This window comes from Lutra lutra, chromosome 10, assembly GCF_902655055.1.
Source record: "Lutra lutra chromosome 10, mLutLut1.2, whole genome shotgun sequence".
NCBI classification, from domain to species: domain Eukaryota; kingdom Metazoa; phylum Chordata; class Mammalia; order Carnivora; family Mustelidae; genus Lutra; species Lutra lutra.
Genome location: NC_062287.1, coordinates 87407039 through 87430457, shown reverse-complemented (window position 1 = coordinate 87430457; position 23419 = coordinate 87407039). Strand labels below are relative to the sequence as shown.

Here is a 23419-nt window from a genome sequence, read left to right as displayed (position 1 = left end):
CTGATTTTTTAAAAGAAATTGAAATTTTAGATTTCTTAATGTAAGATTAACTACAACTCATTCAAAAATTTATTTAAAAAAAAAATCACTGTGTGGGCCAACACTGAGACTCTGAGGTCTGAGGAGGGTTTTTTTGTTTGTTTTTTTTGTTTTGTTTTGTTTTTTTAAGTAGGCTCCACACTGGATGGGGCTTCAATGCAGGAGGCCTGAACTCACGACCCTGGCACCAAAACCTGAACTGAGATCAAGAGCCTGATGCTTAACGACTGAGCCACCCAGGTGCCCCAGGTCTGCTGGTTTTTCTATACCTCGGGGCTGCACATTCATTAAGTCTCTAGTGATGGATCTTCACAGAATGATGGAGGACACGCCATGATCTCTGCCTAAGGAGAAGAGCAATTAAGTACCTCCCTGATTCTACCTTCTGATTTCCATGATAAATGAAAGAAAAGAAAAAATAAAGGGAAATTAAAGCAACACAGGGAGAAATGCTGTGTGGGGGGATGGAAATTTACAACTCAGCACTTCAAAATCACTGACAAGAACTGATACTGGTAATTTAAGGAAAAACATTTTAAAATGCTGAGGGATCTGTGTTTTAAGTTCAAAGCGGTTCTTTTTTTTTTTTTTTTTTTTTAAAGATTTTATTTATTTATTTGACAGAGAGAGATCACAAGTAGACGGAGAGGCAGGCAGAGAGAGAGAGAGAGAGGGAAGCAGGCTTCTCGCTGAGCAGAGTCCGATGTGGGACTCGATCCCAGGACCCTGAGATCATGACCTGAGCCGAAGGCAGCGGCTTAACCCACTGAGCCACCCAGGCGCCCTCAAAGCGGTTCTTAAGAGGACCTTTCTTAAGAACTTTTTCTTATAAAGAAAAAGTAATCTTGTACAGAGAATATTAAATAAATGAACCTGTTAAAATTTTCCGAATCCATCAATTAAAGCTATGTAAGGCTGAAGTGAAATGGTGTTTACTAAGTCTGTGTGTTATACAGGGCCAAAACTGAGCTCCAGTCTGTGTCAGACATTCAAATGCAGTATAGTTGTAAAGGAATGCATGTTAGGATGCCAATTCCATTTTATGTCAGTTATACATTTAGAACTGTAATTCCCATTACGGTAACTAGAATTCCATGGACAGAAACACAGTATGAAGCCTGGTGTACTGAATTCCATCTTATAATCCTAAAACCTACTTCAAGTTCAACATGGACACAGACTATTTGCTTTGTTCTCCACAGGTGAGCAGGGTTTTCATACTACCTGGAAAGTGACAGGTATTCAATAACTAATTCTTTGTTGAATGAATAATGAGAGTAAAAGAATCATCCTAGGCCTCAGTCACCTAAGAGAAAAAGGGAAGATCACCTACTTCCTATGTAAGGTGCAGAAATGTTTTAAATATGACAATAATAAAAATATCCTAAAAGCTGCTGTAATTTTTTTTTTTTAAACATCAGCATCCAAATAAACATACTCACTGCAGTTTTTCCAGTGTGTGTTCCTTTTTGACAGGAGGAGAAATTTGTGGTTCAGGTGGAGGACAAGGCACTGATGGTTTTGAAGCTGGTGATGGAGGACCTATATCTTTGGGGATTTCAACATGTTTCCAATCTTCTCCTTCTTCAACTAGCAAACCAATTAGTGAACCTAGTCGTATATTTTTAGATCCTTCTTCAACCTGTATTTTAAAAAGAAAATAATTGCAGAGATGGAAAGGCTATGATCATATGAAGTAGTTTAGGTAATTCTGTACTGATTAGAAAGATCTCTTAATTTGAGCTAAAATCTGCTTCTAAGTCAGCCTGCCTCCTCCTTCCACCCAACACTGTCCTTTCTTACAGCTCCCCAGTATACCTTCCTTCACCGCTCTTCCCATCCCAGTTATTAATGCTACATCCTGGGGAAAAAAAAACACTAGAATTTCTCCTCTGACAGCTTTCAAATATATAAGAGCAATCATTACCATCTTCCTTTTGATGTCAAGCTGTACAAATCCAAACCAGAAGACTGTGGTTTACTTCAACTATTTGTCTTTCCCAGATAGCTTCTTGTTACAATAGCTTAGGAATCCCAAGAGCTTACAATGAATTAAGTACCCTAAATCAGTCCTATTACTAACATTAATCTAATGTAAAATGTATTCTGTATACTTAGTCTCTGGAAAAAAGCATATCCCATCATAGAAACAGAATAGGTTGACTACTCTGGTTAATGTTGGTTTCTGTCTTTCCTTACACTTAATTTTTCCCATACATATCTATTTACAAAACCTGAGAAATAAAATAAAAGCCCATGAATTTTTACAAGTACATCAGAAACACGGTGGTGTCTCAGCTAATCAATCTTTCATAGCTAATGTCAAAAGGATAAGTAAGATTGAATTCTAAAAAAACTTATGTATTTCAAACATTTCAACATATTAACTTATAAAGAAAGGGCTGATTTTTATTTACTTAGTAAGAGAAGTTCCTAGGGACTTCAGATGACAATGTTTTTAAAGTTCAGTACTGGAAGAAAATGTCATTCCTTTAAAATTTTTATTATTCTCTTTCAATTACATTAAATAACGCTCATTACAGATGTAATTTAATGAATAATAGAATGAGAGGCTGTAGGCTATTCACTAATATAGTAATTATAACTAAGAACATAACTCTAAAATGGGCTTGACATTTCTGATTAACATTAAATTTGATGCTTAATAGTATGTACGCTATTCTAAAAATAAATAAGGCATAAACCATGGTATTTAGGAAGCTTTTTAAGTTTACTAATTACTGATGGAGAACAGAAATAATGCTTCGGTGAAGCAAAAAACATATATATAAGAAAAGAGTATAGAATATAGGGGTATCTAATGAATTTCAAGCTGTGAAAAAAATAATAAACAGCTCAAGAACAATTTGTTTAGCTGTCAACACACTAAAATAAAAAATTTTAGTTCTGTGTACTACTCGGAGTTTTTGTACTATTATGTCAAAAAGATGAGTTAATATGATGTTAAATACAAATTTTGTTTTAAAACAAAAACCAAACTCAACACGGGTCAAGAATGAACTTCAGAGAAGTGCCCTTTGGTAAGCGTTGGAAAGTCTCACCTCAAGGCCCACCCCAACTCCCCAGGCTGGCGGGACTGGTGAGTGGACAGCAACATGGGACAGTAGGTGGGAAGCCTGGGGCACCTACTTCTCCAAACACCCATACATGGGCTGAACTCCATCCCGAGGGACAGAGCCTAGGATGGAGCCTCTTTCTTTACAAGAAACATTCCATTAGGCTGACATGAATCACCTGCAAATGTGCTAAAGACAGCCGGCCCAAGCTAACCAGTGTCCCCGAGGATGTGAGATGGGGAAGTCGAGAGACAAGATCTGTACAGCAGAAATTCCCAACAGAGAAATTATTTGAGGGAGTTCACTCCATTAAAGGTGGTGGTAAAAACTGTGTTTTGATGTGAAGTTAAAAAATAATCAGTAAGTTAAATATTTTCTTCTGTAAAATCGAATAGTGTGAGAGCTGCTGAGCACAGAAGGAGTGTGCACTGTGGTGAGGGGAGAGAAGCGGTCATATGACTGACTGATCGGGTTTGAAACCTTAGTAGGTATTTTCCATCATGGCTTCAACCATCGTATAGTTTGAAACTGTCTATATCCTTTAAGATAAACATTTTAACTTACATGCACAATGAATTTCGGTCTGAAAGGAAAATACATAAGAAACACTGAAGCTGAAAACAAATCAATGACAAGTTAAAAATGCAGAGGGGGAGAAAAAACACTCATTAAGTCCTTGACTAACAGTTTGGCAGTCAAGTGCCAGGCACTGTTCTAGCACTGTGTCAACTCATTTAACTCTCCTAACAACCTTAGGAGGTAAGTGATGTTAATATTCAAGTAGAGATAAGGAAACTGAAGCACAGAAAAGGTTAAAACAACTTGTTCAAAATCGTAAGACCAGTAGGTATCCAAGCCAAAATTCAAATGTAATCTGACATTAGAGGTAGCATTCAACACGCCAAGTATCAAATCCGTAAACTGCATTCACAGGACCAAAATTATCATACAGCAGTTCAAGATCATGCTCCTACTTTAAAAAACAAGCTTAACAGAGAGGAAGATATAGACCGGATTACAGTTCAGTTAGCTTTTAATTCAGAGGGAACACAGACTCATCTACCACTTTAATATGTCATTTATCCATTTCAACATGAAAAAATTAGAACTGAGACTATCTCTCATTTAGTAGAATTTGCTTTGAACTTTGAGGGTTATTTTCTCAATTAAAAATGCTATTGTCTACAGAGAAGAATCAATTGAAGGTCTCACAATGTCCAATTTCAACCATAAACTTTCAAACAATGAAATGCAACTTTGAAGTTGACTCAGGCAATTTAATGAAAAATAAAGGGTGAAAGGGACCTAACAATAAAATCATACTGAAAAAATACATTAAAAAAAAAAAGAAAAAATAGATTCTTTAGAAAAACACCAGTGACACAGTATTAGAGTGAGATGCAGCTAAGAAACTGAAGAACATGAATAGTACCAAAAATATTCTTTGTTACTTTTTAATTTTAGGATGATCAACAAAAAGAAGCATTTTTTTCCTTTTTAAGTAAACTCTCCCGACATGGGGCTTGAACTCATGACCCAGAGATCAAGAGTGGCATGCTCCACCAACTCAGCCAGCCAGGTGTCCCTAAAGGAAGGGACTTTTTAAAATTTTGCTTTAACATTTGTGGATTTTAGTTTTCAGAAAGAATTCTGTTCTTGAAAATGATTTTGAAAAATAATGGTCTATCAATGTTATAAAAATCAATGAATGTTTTGACAGTCAATACATTAAAATGTCAAAAAATTATGTACATTTAAATAATCTTAAGGTCATACAATCTTTTCATCCCCAAAAGTATCCTGGTTTGTAATAAATCATATAATAACCTTAAAATGTTAGAAGCCAAACAAGACAATCTTTAATAAATTCTTCAAATAGGAGTTCCTGGGTGGCTCAGTCAATTATGCACCTGACTCTTGATTTCAGCTCAGGTCATGATCTCAGGGTTGTGAGATGGAGCCCCATATTAGGCTCCACACTAGGCGTGGAGCCTGCTGAAGATTCTCTCCCTCTCCATCTGCCCTCCCCCACCCACCCCTCTAAAACAAACAAACAAACAAACAAACAATAAACCCCCCAAATAGGTCATCCTAATATTCTACTTTATTAACATCACTTAAAATGCCTGCTGAATTAATTTAAGGCTAAGCTTATGAACTGATACATGTGTAAAAATTTAAGGTTTTCTGTACAATTTACTAGTAATTAAGTAAGAATTTAACAACTTTCTCATTAGCTGAACTAAACTGGAAATAAATCCTAAAATTATCTACACTGACAGCAATTATTCTTTATTAACATTATTAAAAGCTTCTAAGCTTTTTTCTGATTCTAACTGAAACATAATAAATATTATTTCATATAAAATGGAAATCGGATGCAAAACTTACGAATGAGAACAAAGAGATATGAAAATGGGCCGGGGGAAGGGAAGAATACAAAATCCTTTCAAACGCTAGGCAAACAAATCTCCATGAAGAACATGATAGTTAAAATTTCTAATGGTTTAAAAAATGTGTGCAAGCTAAAAACTAGAGCTTTCTATCATCACTTGCCTTTTAATTAATCTCCAACTCCTTGATTCTGAAAGTAAAGATCTCGTATAAGTATTCTTATTAAAATCAGTTTATATGTACTCATATGAGAACTGTTCCACAATGAAAGACAAAGGTGCAACCTGCATGGAGGTGGGAGGGCTGAGAGTAGAGAGGGGTGAAAGACTAAAAACCCCAGGGATATCACCTAGTATCACTTTGATTTTTTTTCTCCATAAAACTGTTACATTCTGACATGCATATACTCCCATTCCTATTATTCAAAACGCATGTGGAATAATAATAAAGCCATAAAGCCCTAAAATACACATACAATCTTTTCTTTGGCAAGGAAGTAGCCATTTGTGCAGCTAAAGCCCTTATTAATCATACCCTCCCCTTAGCCCCCTATCTTTTTAGAGCATTAGGGCCCAGATGAACAGGCACTACCGACCTCTAACACTGCTAGCAATTTGAAATGCATTACTAAGCAGCTAAGTGGGAAAAGCTATCAATTCTGGAAGCCTTTCATAGTCAAACAATCCAGAGCCAGGGCCAAGAACACAGCTTGCCAAAAGCATACACAATAAAATGTAGCTGGGTTTATTACATATGGTAATTCAAACAATCTTTCCCTTTTTTAAAATGCTGCATAAATTAGTTGAAGAAACTATTCTTGGTATGAATATTTATATTTTCCTCATTAATTTTAGCTTTTCATTCATATTTCCTCCAAGGAAGTATTTTCAACACTGTTAATAATGTAGATGACAAGTAAAGGGAGTTTGATAATTAGAATGTAAAAAGCAGCATATAAATGATGAAAAGAGGGAAAAGGATTTTCTAATAAGAAACACGAGTGAAAAACCATGTCTTTTATGTCTAGATCTACATCTAATTAGACTATATAACATTTGGGTGAAATGTACAAAGGAAGGTGCTGTATCCATTCCCAAAACAGAGGAGAGCCGGTATCTCAGAATTAAAAACATATCAACAATGGACTTCGAGCAGATGTGCAAACCAAACTACAGAGGCATGAATGGATATTTATTGTTCAGTTGCAAACAACCAATACAAATTATTAGATAAACATACAGATTGACATAGGGGCTAATGGTCACCAAGAGCTGAGTGAGTAATTATAATAATAATGAAAGTAGCAATATTTATTGATGCTTGGTGGGTGACAAGTCTTGTAATGAGTGTATATGTATTATCTCAATCTCTACTACTGCTCCATGGTGCATATATTATTATTAACTCTACTTTATTATGAAGAAAAAGGCACAGAGAGGTTAAAGAATTTGCCAATCACGGGGCACCTGGGTGCCTCAGTCAGTTGAGCGTCTGACTTTTGGTTTCAGCTCAGGTCATAATGTCAGGTTTGTGAGATCAAGCCCCAGGCTGGGTTCCACGCTCTGCATGGAGTCTGCTTGAGATTCTCTGTCTCCCTCTGCTCCTCCCCCTGCTTGTGCTTTCTCTTTCTCTCCCTCAAATAAAATTTTTAAAAATAAATTTAAAAAATACAATTAAAAATGATAAAAACATACTATGTAGATACAGATAATACAACACTATAAATACAGTGGTAAAAATAAAAGGAATTTCACACTTAAGAGATCTTCATCCCGTTGAAGACAATCAAAATAAAAACTTACCACTATTTTGGCCAAGATGCCATCATCACTTGCATCTAAGGTAACCACAGCCTTGTCAGTCTCTATTTCACATAAGGCATCTCCAGCACTCACAGCTTCACCTACAAAACAAGACTGGGTTTGTTTTGTTTTTTAAAATACGAATGTTAATTATGTGGGCTGGAGTGTGTGCTAAGAGCATAAAACATGAATAATGAATACCAAAATATCTGGTAGCTAGCTCTGGGCTGTAGAACTACAAGTAATTTTCACTCTGTATGTGAGTGGGTTTGCATGTGTGTATGGTTTGTTGTATTTTCCAAAAGCTCTATAATAGACATAAACTACATTTGTTATAATAAAAATAGCAATTACAAAAGATTATTAACAGATATTAAAAATGAAGTCACATTTTAGAAACAATAGCAATGAATGCATAGACTCTTCAAACAAATCAATTCCAGACCTATTCCTTTCTTTTTAATATATTTTGACTATTATTCCACGAGGAAAAAAGTTTTATAATTAATACCACTTCTGGGTTAACACTGTAGCATAAATTCAGAAACCCTGTTGGCACTGCAGAGCATAAATAAATAAAGCATATTAAACAAAAAGAGACGTCAAAGACACAACTGAGGTCAAATAAGAAACATTACTGTACAACAGAAACAATATGGAAACTCAAAAATGTTGAGCAAGACCTGACTTGCTGTTTCTGGATCTAGAAGCAGGTGAGGGTGGAGGGGCTAGGGAGGGGGAAAGGTTAGCAGGGAGAATGCAGTGGTTTCCTTTGGAATAAAGAAAACAAAAAGTGATTTGCTGCAGACATGGTTGCAGATCAGAATGTCCTCTTAAAGCTTGGGGTGGGTCAGTTTTTCTACTCATAGCAGAAGCCAATAAAGGGGGCAATCAAGACCTGTAGTGTAGGATTATGACTTTAATCAGAACTGTAGGTCTAGGAAGGTAGGGAATAAAACACTACCTCAATACCAGGATCTGAGCCAAGCCACTCTCTGGCTCCATTACTGCATCTACTGATACCTCCAGTATCAACAGCAAAATTCCTAGACTGGGGGTGGGTAAAGGAAGAGTGGGGGGCAGGTGGAAAGACACTGAAACACAAACAAAAAGTCTTTTTAAAGAAAAAGGAAGGAAGGAAGGAAGGAAGGAAGGAAGAAAGGAAGGAAGGAAGGAAAGATAGTTCCAAAACATTTTAAGAAATTTAATGCTAAGAAAGAAAATCACAAAACCAATAATGGAAACAGAAATTTATTTCAGATGTAATTCATTCAGTGCAACCTGCCAGAGATTTTTAAGTAAGTATTCTGAGGATGTTCAGAAATACAAATGAAGGTAAAAGATCCATCACGAGAACAAGAGATAAAAAACAATGTACAGAAACGAAACAAAATGACATCATATATGAAGGAAAAACCTAATTAGAAATCTTGGAAATGAAAAATACAGTCATTGAAATAAAGAGAAACAATCAATGGGATGTATTCTAGACTGGACATAATAAAGTGAATTAGTAAATTGAAGGCAGCATTAAGGAACTACCTGGAATTTACTACATGCAGAGAAGAAGATTAAAAATAGAAGAAAGCAGTAAGAGACACAGATTGAGGTTGCAATGTTTGTCTAATGGATTTTCCAAGAGAAGACTGGAGGGAATAATGGAAAAGCAATACATGAGAAGATAATTGCTGAGAATTTTCTACAATAGAAAATACATATCCTCAACATGAAAGAGCTCTGAATGAGTTTAGAGCATTTTAAACTACACTGTATTGACTAGGAAGGGGCACTGGGAGCCTTGTAGCTTGCTGGCAATATTATGAATCTTGACTAGGTGGTGGTAACCTGGTTATACGTGCATGTAAAAATTAACTGAGCTCATATTTCCTAAAATTTATACCTCATTAAAAAAATTAAGCAGAAAAAAAGTATTAGACTGTATGACTCCACAGTACATACACTGCAGTGAAATGCCATACAATAATTCTATACAATAAAAACAACCTTAAAATCTATCAGAGGAAAATTAAGCCAGATTACGTCAATGGAAATGACAGAGAGCATACTTCTCAGAAGCTGTAATAAAGATCAGAAGACAATGGAGTAATATCTTCAAAAAGCTGAGGAAAACTAACTTTCTAGAATGTTATACGCAACCAAACCATCATTCAAGAATAAAGGAAAAGTGGGGCACCTGGGTGGCTCAGCCAGTTATGTGTCTCACTCTAGATTTCAGCAGGTCATCATCTCAGGGTTGTGGGCTGTGCTATTGAGCCCTGTGTCAGGCTCTGCTCTGAGTGTGGAGCCTGCTTAATATTCTCTCTCTCTCTTTCTCTCTCTCCTCCTCTGCCCTTACCCCATCCTCTCTTTCATTAAAAAAAAAAAAAAAGAGAGAGAGAGAGACTAAAGGAAAGGGTTCTTTAGACATAAAAGGCTAAGAAATACCACCTATTGATGAGCTATTAAAAAATGCAGTTCATCAAGAAGAAAAATGGACACAGGAGGGGACCAATGGACTACATGAAACAAGTTGCTACAGAAACTGATAGAATGGTAACTATGAGTCATTTAAAAGCTAATTTCCGAGGGTTTAAAAAATGTAAAACTTAAACTCTTAAAAACAGTGAGCTGGATAAGAAAATGTTTAGTTGATGGTTAAAGCATGCAAAGAACTTTTGATATAAATAGGCAGGAAAAATGCTAAATAACTCTAGATTTTATTACCAAGACTTAAATATGCATCCAAAATACTTAATGATGTACACCCTCAAGTAGAAATATAATCTACAGCATTCCGCAAAGCAGAGGAAAAATGAAATAAAAACTATCATCCAACTGAAGACAGACACGTGGAAAAGAAAAAAAATTAAAAATACACCGAAATTGTAGAAATAAGTCCAAATGTATCAGTAATTGTAATAAATATAAATAGATTAAAACAACCTACTAAAAGCAGCAGCAATTACCAAAATGAATACAAAAAAAATAAAATCTGGATAAACGTGGCTTACAGAGACAGACCTAAAACAAAACCAGAATAAAAATATAGGTACAGAAAAACATGTAATATGCAAATACACTCCTTCCCACATCTACCACAAAACAGCTAATACGGCAGTATTCATAGGCACACTCAATAAAAGAACATGAAGAAAAATCTAAAACATTACAATAAATATGCTCTGGAAGGAAGTTCACTGTACAGAAACTACACTGTATACCAAGATGGTCACATAGATAGTTATATTATCTTCAGTTAAAACAGTTTGGAACTGCCAATATAAACTATTTTAAAGGAATCAACATTATCTGTTAGATGATATTTATGAAACACCTAAAAGGAGATTATTGGCCTAATCCCAAAGAGATTTTTCTACTCAAAAAATATTTATTAAAAATGCTTTAGGGTGGGCGCCTGGGTGGCTCAGTGGGTTAAGCCTCTGCCTTCGGCTCAGGTCATGATCCCACGGTCCTGGGTCGAGCACCGCAACATGCTCTCTGCTCAGCAGGGAGCCTGCTTCCTCCTCTCTGCCTGCCTCTCTGCCTACTTGTGATCTCTGTCTGTCAAATAATAAATAAATAAAATTTAAAAAAAATTCTGTAGGGCACTGAGGATACAGCAGTGGTGGGGGGAGGTTAAGATTCTAACCTCAAGCTTGCTTACTATCTAGTGAAATTAACTGGAGATTATGGTGGGATTAGGTCAAGTTAGGATGCTATAGGAACATCCAGGAGGGATATCTAATTTAGTTTTTGCAAGGTGAAAAGCTTCCTAAAAAAAGAATATTTATTTATTTACAGAATTATGTGTATCATATACATACTATTTATACATATAGATAATCTGAGCCTGAAAAGATGAGAAGACAATCAAGTAAAGCAGTGATCCAAGCAGAAGGCACAACATACCCAAAGCCCAGGAGGCAAAAGAGAACAGGAAACTTTGGAGGAGCTGGCTAATAGTACCTGAGAGAAGCAATGAGAGGTTAGGCTGGTGAGGTAAGCACAAATCAGACCCAAACGGAATCCTGTATGTCACACAGAGAAAGCAGATTATATCATCTTATACACTTCAGAGATGTTTTCATAGTTAAAACAGATTGTATTTCAAAAAGAAAAAAAAAAAAACATACTCTTATGATTCTGTAGTAACCATGGAAAAAACAATTGAACTAGGCAGCAATTAAATACATCTTCTAGACACCTAGAAATTCTCCCCATAAGAAAACAGTAGAATGTTTTATCAATTATGCTCACCTACTGCAAATTCCAAACACCCTTTAAGAACCACAGATAAACATATAAACACACACACACACACACATACACACACACAGAAACAAACCATAGATCAGCCATCAATCAATCTAGATGACTTTGTTCCTATTCCAGAACTCCCACAACAGTTGTAATTAATTTGAAATGAATCACAAATTGCATTCTAAAATGTCATGTTGCTACTGTTACTTTCTGTTTTCAATTGAGTTTTTCTCTGTTTACCTTGCTATGAGCTTCCTCACAATATGAATAGGATACATCTTAAGTGTTTTACATTCTACCTCATTACCCTGGACTCTAGTTAGGGTTTCATACATAATGAGCTTGCGATTAAAACACCTGAAGAAAAAAAAAACTGCAGTAATTTCACAAATCCTCATGTCATCATAAAGTATACACCAAACTATCATTTATATTTCGTTTGGTTCTAACATTTGATTTGCGGCATGCTCCTAACAGTTAATAGCTCAGGTAGCCTATTTCCTTTTTAGGGTGTTTTAACTGTATATACACCTAATTCATGTTAACACACATGTAGCTGCTATATGAGAATGGCAAGAGAGAGAAAATGGAAAGAAACATAGAGAAGGATCAATCCTTTACACAGTGAACTTTCCCCAGAAACCACAGCAAAGTCTGAAACATCGCATTACTATATAAGGGCACATTATCCCTAATTTTATGAAACTAAGGTACTAGCTATCAATAAGCGAACATAACGTAAATACCAAAAGAAAATTTTGAGACTAATAAAAAGCCATGATGATTCTAAATATCCTCAGTTTTGGCCTTGATTAACAAGTTAGTGCTATAATTGAGAAAAGCTGCGGAGCAGAGTAGTTACAAGGAACTTTTCCAACTCAGACACAAGTCTGATTCCACGCTATGACATGTACAAGTAATCTTGACCAAATTACTTAATGTCTCTTTCAGGAAGGTTTTGAAAGCCTATCTGTTAAAAAAAGATCATGGAACTGGAAATGTTAGGTTAACTCTTCATATACATCTTCAAAGACTCCACAACATCTTTAGATAAAAACATTCGGTATGTTATTGAGAACCATTAAGAACCAGGACTCATTCTCACTCCCTATCCCGTACTATCCTTTCAAACAGATCATCCAACACCCATTAGTATATAAGGCATCATACTAAGCACTGGTTATCAACACGAGAAGACGTGGTTCTGTCCACAAAGAGTCTGTAGTCCAAAGGAGAAGGCCGAGAAGCCAACAGAACATCATGGATGATGCGAGGTGATAGACGGCTCCTCAGCTGCCATGTTGCAGGAGATGGCAGCTTTGCAGTGTCCCCGCCCCATCTCCTCGTGGCGCATGTCAGCAGCCGAGGTGGAGCGGGCCCGGAGCGAGAGTGCGGGCCCCAGGAGGGGCCAGAGCAGAGGCCCGCCCGGGGGCCGCTCCCCAGCACCGAAGCCAGCATCATCGTTGGATCCTCTGTCCAGATGGGCAGCTGCCGGAGCTGAGGCCTGGAGTTCCAGAGGTTTCCCTTTCTCTTTTTAAATTCTGGGTATGAAGTATAGTCTTGATCAAACACAATGGTCATGCTTAAGAAGTAAATAACAGCCTGTGACTTTAACAAAATAATTTTGTCCTGCCAAAAATTAAGAATAAAAGTCTTTATTCAAAAGGTGTAAAGGTGTATATGGTTGTGGTAAGGGGGGAGAAGCTAGCTTTTATCTGTAAAACCAAGTAAATCACATCTCCGTAAGAAAAAAACCTCTTCTCAGTACTAAGCTGAAGCATAATGACAGCTATGATTTGAGAAAAATAATTCAATGGTTTACACAACAAATACTTACTAGTTGAGTATGTAAATGACATTGTACAAGACAGCACGGTAAAAAAAAATAATAAAATCGGACAGACCAGCTTCAAGAAGTTCTTAAGGTCACCAAAGAGTACAAACAAGCAGGCCATGGCCGTCCCACCCAATCCGGGCTTACAGCAGCCTGGGAAGGCAAAGGAGGGGCCTCTAGTCGGTGTCTGTCAACCCTGTTCACCTCATCGCACACACACAAAATATTATTTGCATGACCAAAGACCCCAGACAACTGTGCTCCTAGGCTACCTGAGGCCCTGCCCTGAGAGCTAAAGGCAGGAATAGCAGTTACCAGAAGGAAATGGCTGGGCCAAGTCAACCTCCCTTACATCCTCCTGACCCTTTACATGTTATTATGTTGCCTTTCAAGTGCTCAACACACAGGTAGCTAGGGGTCACCCACTATATGGGATGGGGCAGACACAGAACATTTCCATCGCCATACAAAGTTCTATTAAATAAAGCAGCAATCAGTAACTGCATCCACCAATTCTAAAATCCTGACATGATAGCAATATTAACAATAAATGTAGAAGAGCACAGAAGGAGTGCTGTTCAACACTGAAAGGAAGACATTGCTGACAAATGCTATGGCATGGATGAACCCCAACATCATGCTAAACGGAAGAAGCCAGTCACAAAAGAAAACACCTTATAGGAGTCTATTACATGAAATGCCCAGGAAAGGCAAAAAAACTGTAGAGCCAGAAAGCAGATCACACTACGGATGGGAGAAAGAAGTGACTGCAGTCAGGCACCCGAGATCTTGTAGGTGACAGAAATGTTCTGAGAAACTGGATGGTGATGTCGCACAACTCTTTCTACCTAACTAAAAACCATGGAATTGTGCACTTAAAATGAGCAAAATGTATGGTATGTAAACTATACCTCAATAAAGCTGCTAAAATAGTAACAGACTGAAAAAAATGGTGAAGCTATTTATGAAACACATGTTTCAACAGTTTTCCATTCTAGTACTACAAACATGGATACAAATCCCCAGAAATAACAGACATGGGAGCTCTTCTTCAGTAGAATTCAGAGACCCATGTGACTCCCCAATGGTACCTTGTGATTACACTTTCAACTGGGAAGAACTCCTTCAACGCAGTTTTACTTCAGAATTATACACTCCACATAATGAGATATTGTCTAAAGACTTATACCAAAGCTATGTGAGAGTCGCAGTTTCCAGTCACATGACAAGAGGAATGTCCACATAACATGACAGTCTCTGAGGGTGGCAGCAGCAGCAGCCAACATCACTGAGGAAGCCCGCGCTATGTTCCAGACACCTTGACTAAGGAAGTACTTTGTGGGACTACCTCCACCAACTTTTCTTCCAGTATTTCATGGTATGCCCTGAAATACCCCAAGAGAGAAAACAGTGTTTTTCATACCCTCAAATATTCTCTCACAAAAGGGCAGACATACGACTATTTTCTTCCTTTTGTTATTTTAACAGATTTGATTTCAATTGATGAAAAAATAAGCTATATCCATGCTCATTAAACTGAAAATATCTGAAGCACATTTTTCCCTCCAAATAACAAACTTATAAAAAAAGATGTGGAATTAGAGTTCAGTTTACCTTTCAAGAGATTCTGACATTGTACATGTTACCTATCACTTTTGAAGTATCTTCTCCACCAATTTTAAAATGCATATTCTTTACTTAATCCCAGACTAAAATTAAGTGTTATAACATTCATTAGAAAACTGCTTTGTTAACATTCATTAGATCAACAAAAATGGGAAAAATTTACATATTACTGTATATTTCCAAGACTGACAAAACAAAATGAAATTGAGTTATCATAGAATTCTAAAGCTAGGAATATTACCTTAGATTAACTAGCTCAACTCCTGGATATTTCATGGCAAAGTGGGAACCCCAAAAGACAAACTGTGATTCCTAAGCCAAAGTTCCTTTCATTGAACCTTTATCACCTTAGCTTAAAACACACACCCTCCCAACACCCCTCAAAGCATCAGTAATAATAGTTGTGAATTAAAGGATCTCAAAGTTTCAAGAAATCATTAAAAGTTTCTAAGGCTGAACTGCTATCCATTAAAGGCTATCAGATCATTAGCCTTAAAAATAAACTAGATTTATAATTAGGTAAACACTATTCTTTTTTTTTTTTTTGAAAAAAAAAATCAATCCTCTTAACATTTGAAGGTCTAAATTTATTGTTTCAAATAACAGTGACCATGCATTAAAAAGATCTCAAGATCAATTTTTTTTAAAACACAGCTAATAAGACAAAATGGTATATATAAAGTTTGATTCAAGAACTGAAATGTTTTTAATACAGAATGACTGAACCAAGTTATCATAAATGTATCAAGCCCCACACATACTCAAACGTATAGTCACATGTGTACTGTACATAAATGTTAATGAAAAGTAAGATGGTGAATTACTAAAGACCAAAGATTAAGATAACTCTCAATTATTTATAGTATATTAGTATGCTTAAAAGATCATAAAGAAAGAAGACGGTGAATTACTAAAGACCAAAGATTAAGATTACTCTCAATTATTTATAGTATATTAGTAAAGGAACATTTCTCTTCAGTTGGCAGAACACAATTTGAAGAGCAACCTTCAGGGAAACATGTTCCAGGGGCTTATAGCATATCCTGGCTTGTCCTATGTGAAAATAGCACATTGTCATCAAAAGGAAAAAAGAACAGAATGATGAGACCATATGTCTCCTGGCTCTTCATCATACTCTCTGTATTCTAATGGATGTGAATAAGTTATCAGGTTGCCAGTGAGCTGGAAGTCTGAAAGATAAATGTGGTCCAAAGAATCCTTCTTATCTACTTGCCTCAAAATGTGAAAAAATTTAATCTTTTTATAGTATCTCTAAAAGGCTGTTCTGTGTCTGAATCATTATGTAATGACAGCAACACTCTGTCATACTGAATGTGGAAACAGCCAAAGCTCTGTAATTCATCAGGAAAAAGACACCTAAAAATAGATTCCAATTGATTACATTATTTATAAAGGTGAAACTTCCTTAGATACTGGTAATTATTTTAAAAGATAGCAGCCATGCAGAGCCAATTGCTCAGAGTACTTCCTAATGAAGTGCTGGCTCTTTCATTTATGTGATCTATGTCCTCCTCAAATTCTAGAAAATTCTCTGCCACTTTTGCCTTGAATATTACCTTTTCCTCATTCAATTTTTTCTCCTCCTAGAATTACTGCTATTGGATTACTGGGTGATTTTCATTTTACTCCTCATGTCTCAACTTCTAGTTCATATTTTCTACTGCTTTATCATAATCTCTGGGTTGCATGCAAACTTATTTTCTCAGGTTGAACTTCTGAACTTCTTTGCTCAGTTACACTTTAACCCAACCTTAAGTTTTTTGTTTTCTAATTTTAGAGACAGTATTTTTCATTCTTAGAAGTTCTGTTTGTCCTCTTCAAATCTGCTTGAACTTTTTGGAGAGTGTCTCCTTTCAGATTTTTTTTTTTCTTTTCAGATTTCCAATTCCTTCTCTTACATGTGTAGTCATTTCAAACAGTTTTATGTATCTAGTAATTCTAATTAACTGAAGTTCTTGTAGGTCTGGACCTGCTGCTTGTTATGCCTCATGCCTTTGATCCTAAAAGACTGCTTCCATGCATATTATTAAATTAAAGACTGTGAACTCTTCATAAGTGGGACTTTATCTAGTAATCTTATACGGCTTGGACTGGACACTGTGTCTTTCCAAAATAATGGCTTCTGCCAGGTAATCCAGAAAGATTATCAGCCCAGAACCACTTTACCTCCGCTTGTGGGTTCCCAGAAAATGCAAGTATTATAAATGTGGACCTCACAGCCTCATGAGGCAGGATATGAAAGCAAATTTTCAAGGGAGTAAGCATTTATTCCATAGAGATCTCAAGTCAATAAATGAATTCACCTGTTATCTATGATATGGCATTAAATTCCATCCATATAATACTGATGACATTCAAATTTCTATCTCTAAGTCAGTCTTCACTCATGAACTTCAAATCCTACAACCAATCATCTATTCAATACCTTGGCTTCAATGTCTAATAAGCATCTCAAATTTACCATATCAAAGCCTAAACCTAACTTCTTGATTTCCCCTCCTCCTGCTCTCTCCTTCTTCCCTCAAAAACACCTGTGCCCAATCTCATTTATTCTTTCCACTTCCGGCCACCACAGGGCACATGGCTCCTATTCCTACTCACCACTGCGGGTGCTGCTAGCATTTGATGATTCCCCTTTCTTGTATTTAAGCACCATCTACCATTAAGAAATTTGCTTTATAATTTTCTACTGAGTAGTGAGCAGAAGCCTTACCCCATTGCTTAGATGGTCATAGTGACTGAAAGTCCTCAGGGTTGACCTTTCCAATGTGAGTGGGAAAAGGGGGCTATTAAATGACTTAGAGTTTGCTCTTGACACTAGATTGCCGTTAGGGCCTCTCCATTCTGTGTAATGCCACAAACAAGGCTCAAGAAAGCACATAGAAACCACTTCCTATAAAATAACCATGAGTGTGGCTATATCTTAGTTTTAGGATAAAGACCCTCACAGACTGATGACTAGTATTTAATATCCTTCCTATAATCTATATGACCTCACACACGCTATGCCCTTAATGTAGCCTGAACTACTTACTATTGCCAAAACATATGTCATGATATCTCACTTCCAACACTTTGCCAAAATGTTAACATTACCCAGGATGGCCTTTCACACCTTTTTTTTTTTTTTTTTTTTTTTTTTTTTTAAAAAAAAAAAACAAAACCCCTACAAGGGCCAGGTCAAACAGTACCTCATCTCCAAAGCTTAGATCCCTGTCACATTTCCTGCTTTTGGCTTATTCTTCCCCTGCCAATATATCTACTAATCAACCACTTACTGTGTTGCTGGGTGTGTTCCAATTACATGCTAGTCATAGAAGGAAAAGGAGACATATCAAGACATTCCCCACTGAGCAACAGAATTAAGTAGTGTTTCCAACCAGATGTGGTATCTAGCACAGCAAGAACCAGTCATAGCCATCTGCACAGCCTCACTGTACCACACCTCCTAACCTCCATATTGGTCTAATCTCTAGTCCCAAGTTCCTGCTGTGAGGTCCATTTTGTAATCTATCTTGCTGCATTACCTAGCACCCCAGTCTCCCTCAAAGAACTGAGGCCTCCTCCTACACTCTCAAGCTTATTTGGCTACCGTTCAGAAGTAAATACTTGTAGCCTTCTTCCCAATCCCCACATCTGTCATCATTGGCAAAAGTGAAACCATGAATGGCTCTATCTCCTGGAATCACAGGATAACTGTCAGACTGAATTCTCATCTACTGCCTAAACTCTCTCAATGTTATTTTATAAGTGCTAGACTGGACCACTCAATACCAGCATTTGCCTGGATAACATCTGTGTCCACCAAGTCACATACAAGTCCTTGCCAGGGCTAGTCTCTGGAATCAGAAAAGGCATCCCAAGTCATGTCATACTAAGCTTTCCTCTTTCAGTTTTTAACACTTGTTTCATCATTTTTCAAGCTGAAGCATAATAACGGCTGTGCAAGCTCATATGGTTCATTTCTCTGCATATCTAACAACCTCTTTCCTCCACAAAAGTTAAACATGTTGCAGAATGAGTAAAGCAGAGGGAAACACAGCTACATCAAGTGCGGAAGGAAGCTGTCCCAGTAAATACCTGCACCGGGGAAGGTTACTCTATTGCCACACGTGGCAATGACCAGAGATGGTGGGTGGGGAGAAAGCATCAACCAGAAATACAAAGTCTCCTTCTCCAGATGCCTTCACATTAATCATTCCTTTGTCCCTCCGTATGATGGAGGCATAGTAATACATTTCACAATTTAGTAGGGCTAGAATCCTCTACTGCTCTTGAGAGTTTTCTCTATTATTCTTATTTGTTCTTGCCAATGAAGTTTATAATCAATTTGCTTAGCTTCAGGAAACACACACACACACACACACACAAACACACACAGATAGCATTGCCATAAAATCACAAATTAACTTAAGGGGATCAACAAATTTATGATGTTGACACTAAAAACTAAGTATAAAAACTAAAATTCAGAAAAACATGTCTCAAAATATTTAACCATTCTCTGCTTGTGAAAAGATAATAGGTTGAATCCAGAAAACATTCCCTACATTATACATTACCATGGGAAAAGTTTATTTAAGCAAACTTAAAATAACTAGCGGAGGATGTGATTTATTTCATGTGTTGGATAATATAGCGGATTAGAAAAGAAACCAAAACAACGAAATAACACGGGGTATTCGTAGTGTACTTGCTCACCTTCCTTTTTCAGCCATTTCACAATGTTTCCTTCTTCCATTGTAGGAGACAGCGACGGCATCAGTATCTTAATGGGATCAGCTGAAAATGAAAAAGGAAAGATTAGCCACAAAAAAATACTGCACCTCATGAGGCATCAATGAAAAGTTCAAATATGCTAAAATCAAACTCAATTTGAGAAAGAAAATACTCTAAAACCTAAAAGACTCCCAAGTGGTTAAACTAAGTGTCCAGTAAACAGTATGGAAACATAAAGCTGTCATTTTCTTAACAACATAAAACTGTTATTGGAATACTTCCAATTCCTTTTTCATAGTTCCCCAGTCATGTATATTTTCAAGCCAGATGCATGCAAGATTTAAAAAAAAAAAAAAAGGCTAATTTATGTTTCACCTCCTTCACATTCATCACTATAAAAAAATATTTACAAGTAAAATGACCAAAGGAAAAGACAAATAAAAAAGAAAGAAAAAAAAAATACTAGGGTTCTGACAACCTACAACAAAGTAATCAAATTAGACTTTTAAGAAATTGATTATGGGGTGCTTGGGTGGCTCAGTGGGTTAAAGCCACTGCATTCAGCTCGGGTCACGATCTTAGGGTCCTGGGATCGAGCCCTGCATCAGGCTCTCTGCTCAGCAGGAAGCCTGCTTCCCTCTCTCCCTTTGCCTGCCTCTCTGTCTACTTGTGATCTGTCAAATAAATAAATAAAATCTTTAAAAAAAAAAGAAACTGATTATATTTTTTATTTTCCTCTACAATTACACTATTCAAGAATCAAAGGTTCACCATATTTTTTATTTTCCTCTACAATTACACTATTCAAGAATCAAAGGTTCAAAAGAAAAGATTCTCTTTGTCAAAGAGGACCAGGAAAGTGAACCTGCATGGTTAAATTAATCTCAGACTGTGTTCCATACAACATCTCAATTAGGGATCCAAAAAGGTAGACTCAACCTAGGGTGACCCCTCAGGGAAACAAAGCTACTTTCTCCTTGGATGTCAAAAAGGACACACTCTTCTGTATTTGTCCAGATGTGCTTCCCAATAGTCATCCAGCGTCAAGGACCATACTCAAGGAGTACCCAGCTGGTACGTTAAATTCATAATCCTATATGAATATATATATTCATATATATATTAATGGCTATATATGAATATATTGAATATATATTCATGTATATGAAAATTCAAATCCTATAAAGCAGTTAATAGCATATACCAACCCCTAGCAGTAGCCTTGGTAAGAAATTACATTCCCTGAAACCTTCCACAGAACCTATCCTCTCAGATCATTCACTCTCTGACCCAAAAAAGCCAAACACTATAAAAGCACATCTAATACATTTCAAATGTGAAAGAGTACAGGATAGGGTTTCTTTTTTTCCATTGACATTTTAGGGTTAAAAACAAGGGATCTGAACACTAATGTTAAAGGAGGTAAAATATTTCTTTCAGGAAAATGAACTAATTTACTGTGACTTCAAGCACAGAGTTCCTACAGCTTCATGGTAAAGGAGTTTCATATCGGAAGCATTTGGAGAGAAACTTCTATCTTCTCTCTCCACCAAGCATACACACCTGCCTCAGCCTCTTCCTCATTTTCTCAAGAATTACGCACCAGGGTGCCTCTGTCAGTAAAGTGTCAGCCTTCAACTCAGATCATGATCCCTGGATCCTGGGAATCCCTGCTCAGCGGGGAGTCCGCTTCTCCCTCTGTCCCTAACCCCCAACCTGTGCATGCTCGCTCTCTCTAGCTTGCTCACTCTCTCTTGCTCTCTCAGGTAAGTAGATTAAATCTTTAAAAAAAAAAAAAAAAAAACGGGCTACCTGGGTGACTCAATGGATTAAAGCCTCTGCCTTTGGCTCAGATCATGATCCCAGGGTCCTGGGATCAAGCCCCTTGTTGGGCTCTCTGCTCAGCGGGGAGCCTGCTTCCTCCTCTCTCTCTGCCTGCCTCTCTGCCCACTTGTGAACTTTGTCTGTCAAATAAATAAATAAAATCTTCAAAAAAATAAGTTTAAATAAAAAGAGAGAGAGAGAGAGAATTGCCTGCCGTAAGGAACGTGCATCTCCCCTTCAACTCTTTCATTTGCAAGGTGTAACTGTCCCTGCCTTTCAAAGGCAGATAGCAGGGCTACCTCTCTTTGGGCCATCAGGCCCTACTGGGTGTGAGGAGCAATTCAGGTATTTGTGTTTGCTTTATACACAGGAACACTCCTCAAACAAAAGCCCAAAGTCTCAATATGGGGTTACACTGGGAAGCTCAACTTGCAAAAGGCCACAGATAGAAGTCACATCCTCTAATCCAATAAAACCACCACACTGAAACTTTGATCTCCATCTGACTTTTCTGCCTCTCTCTCAATAGGTACCAAACTCAAAGAAGGACAGAAAAGCAGAATTTTTCACTCTTCTAATACCCCAACCATGGTGGGGCCCAAACTAAACTCTAAGTCAATGCACCCATTTCATCCACGAGACAACTGCAAACCACTGCTTAAGGGATTTAAATTCCTCCTGCCTAACTCTCAAGGCTATACTCGACTACACTGCACAGATACTTCTCATCATTAATTGATGATCCTTACAAACACAGATCATCAATTAATCGCTGGTTATTCATAGTCTACTCACCCAGAAATCCAAACACAGCAAATCAGACATCTCAAATCCATGTGAACATATCTTCGGTCAAATTTCCCAACAAGTCCTTTCCCTACCTTGGGCTTAAAAAAATTCCTGTATCAAAAAACCATTTTTACTACTGACACTGAATATTTTGAATGTAGAAGAAAGCAGGTAATCATTAAGTGCATTATATCTTGAAAATAAGGGAGGAAAAACAGCCACAACTGACTATCCTAATTCCTGATAAATCCTTATTTATTATATATTACTAATGTATTATTATTAACACATGTATTTATTATTAAAATGTGATTTATTGTTAAAACACATTTATCACAGAAGAGACTGGCAAACACGGGTCATCAACTCCTGTGTACTACATCTCTCTAAAACTTTTACCGCCACAGTTTCATTTAATTTCCCTGCTCCGTCTAGTTAAGATTCAAACCACGAATGTAATACAGCTTAAAAACATCTACACATTTTTTTCTTTAGTAAAATAAGTCCTTGTGGACTAAAATAGACACATTAAGATACTGAATGGGTGGAAAAGAATGCAAACTACTACACCCGACCTTAGCGCAGTGCCGTCTATAGGACACACCAGAGTACCAGATTTTTAAGTGAATTAGAATTCAGGGACATGCACTTAGAGAAAACACAACACACACAAGGCAAACTTAACATTAGCAAATGTTAAGGCAAACAACCTTAGTGGTACATCTCCAAATCCAAACTGTAACAAGCCTATGCTTAATTCCAAGTGCTCGAAGCTGATAAACTAATCCTATTTAAAAACAATAAAATAAGCTTTCTTATCCCTTATATTACATTGCACGTGCCTCTTTCATTTTCTCATGGCTTGATGTAGAAAACAAATAAAAACAGTTGCCTTCAAAATGTTTGGCGAGTCTAAGCCTCCAGTTTTAATTTTTTTAAGTTCACAGTGACAAATGGGGTTTAAAAAAAAAAAAAGCAAATAAAAAATTTACCTTCTAAAAAAAAAAAAAATTTACCTTCTAATAGCACCATGG

General features: G+C 36.8%; 1 protein-coding gene across 2 annotated transcripts in view; it reads right to left on the bottom strand.

Moving 5' to 3' along the window:
- PDHX (pyruvate dehydrogenase complex component X) overlaps positions 1–23419 on the bottom strand; it is a 68637-nt gene that overhangs the window by 30993 nt on the left and 14225 nt on the right. For both annotated transcript variants that reach the window (XM_047691323.1, XM_047691322.1), the window contains exons 2-4: positions 19755–19835; positions 7313–7413; positions 1482–1681 (exon numbers count right to left, since the gene is read on the bottom strand). In XM_047691323.1, coding sequence (XP_047547279.1) covers positions 1482–1681; positions 7313–7413; positions 19755–19815 — 362 coding nt within the window. In that variant the 5' untranslated portion in view covers positions 19816–19835. The remainder of the gene's footprint in view (positions 1–1481; positions 1682–7312; positions 7414–19754; positions 19836–23419) is intronic.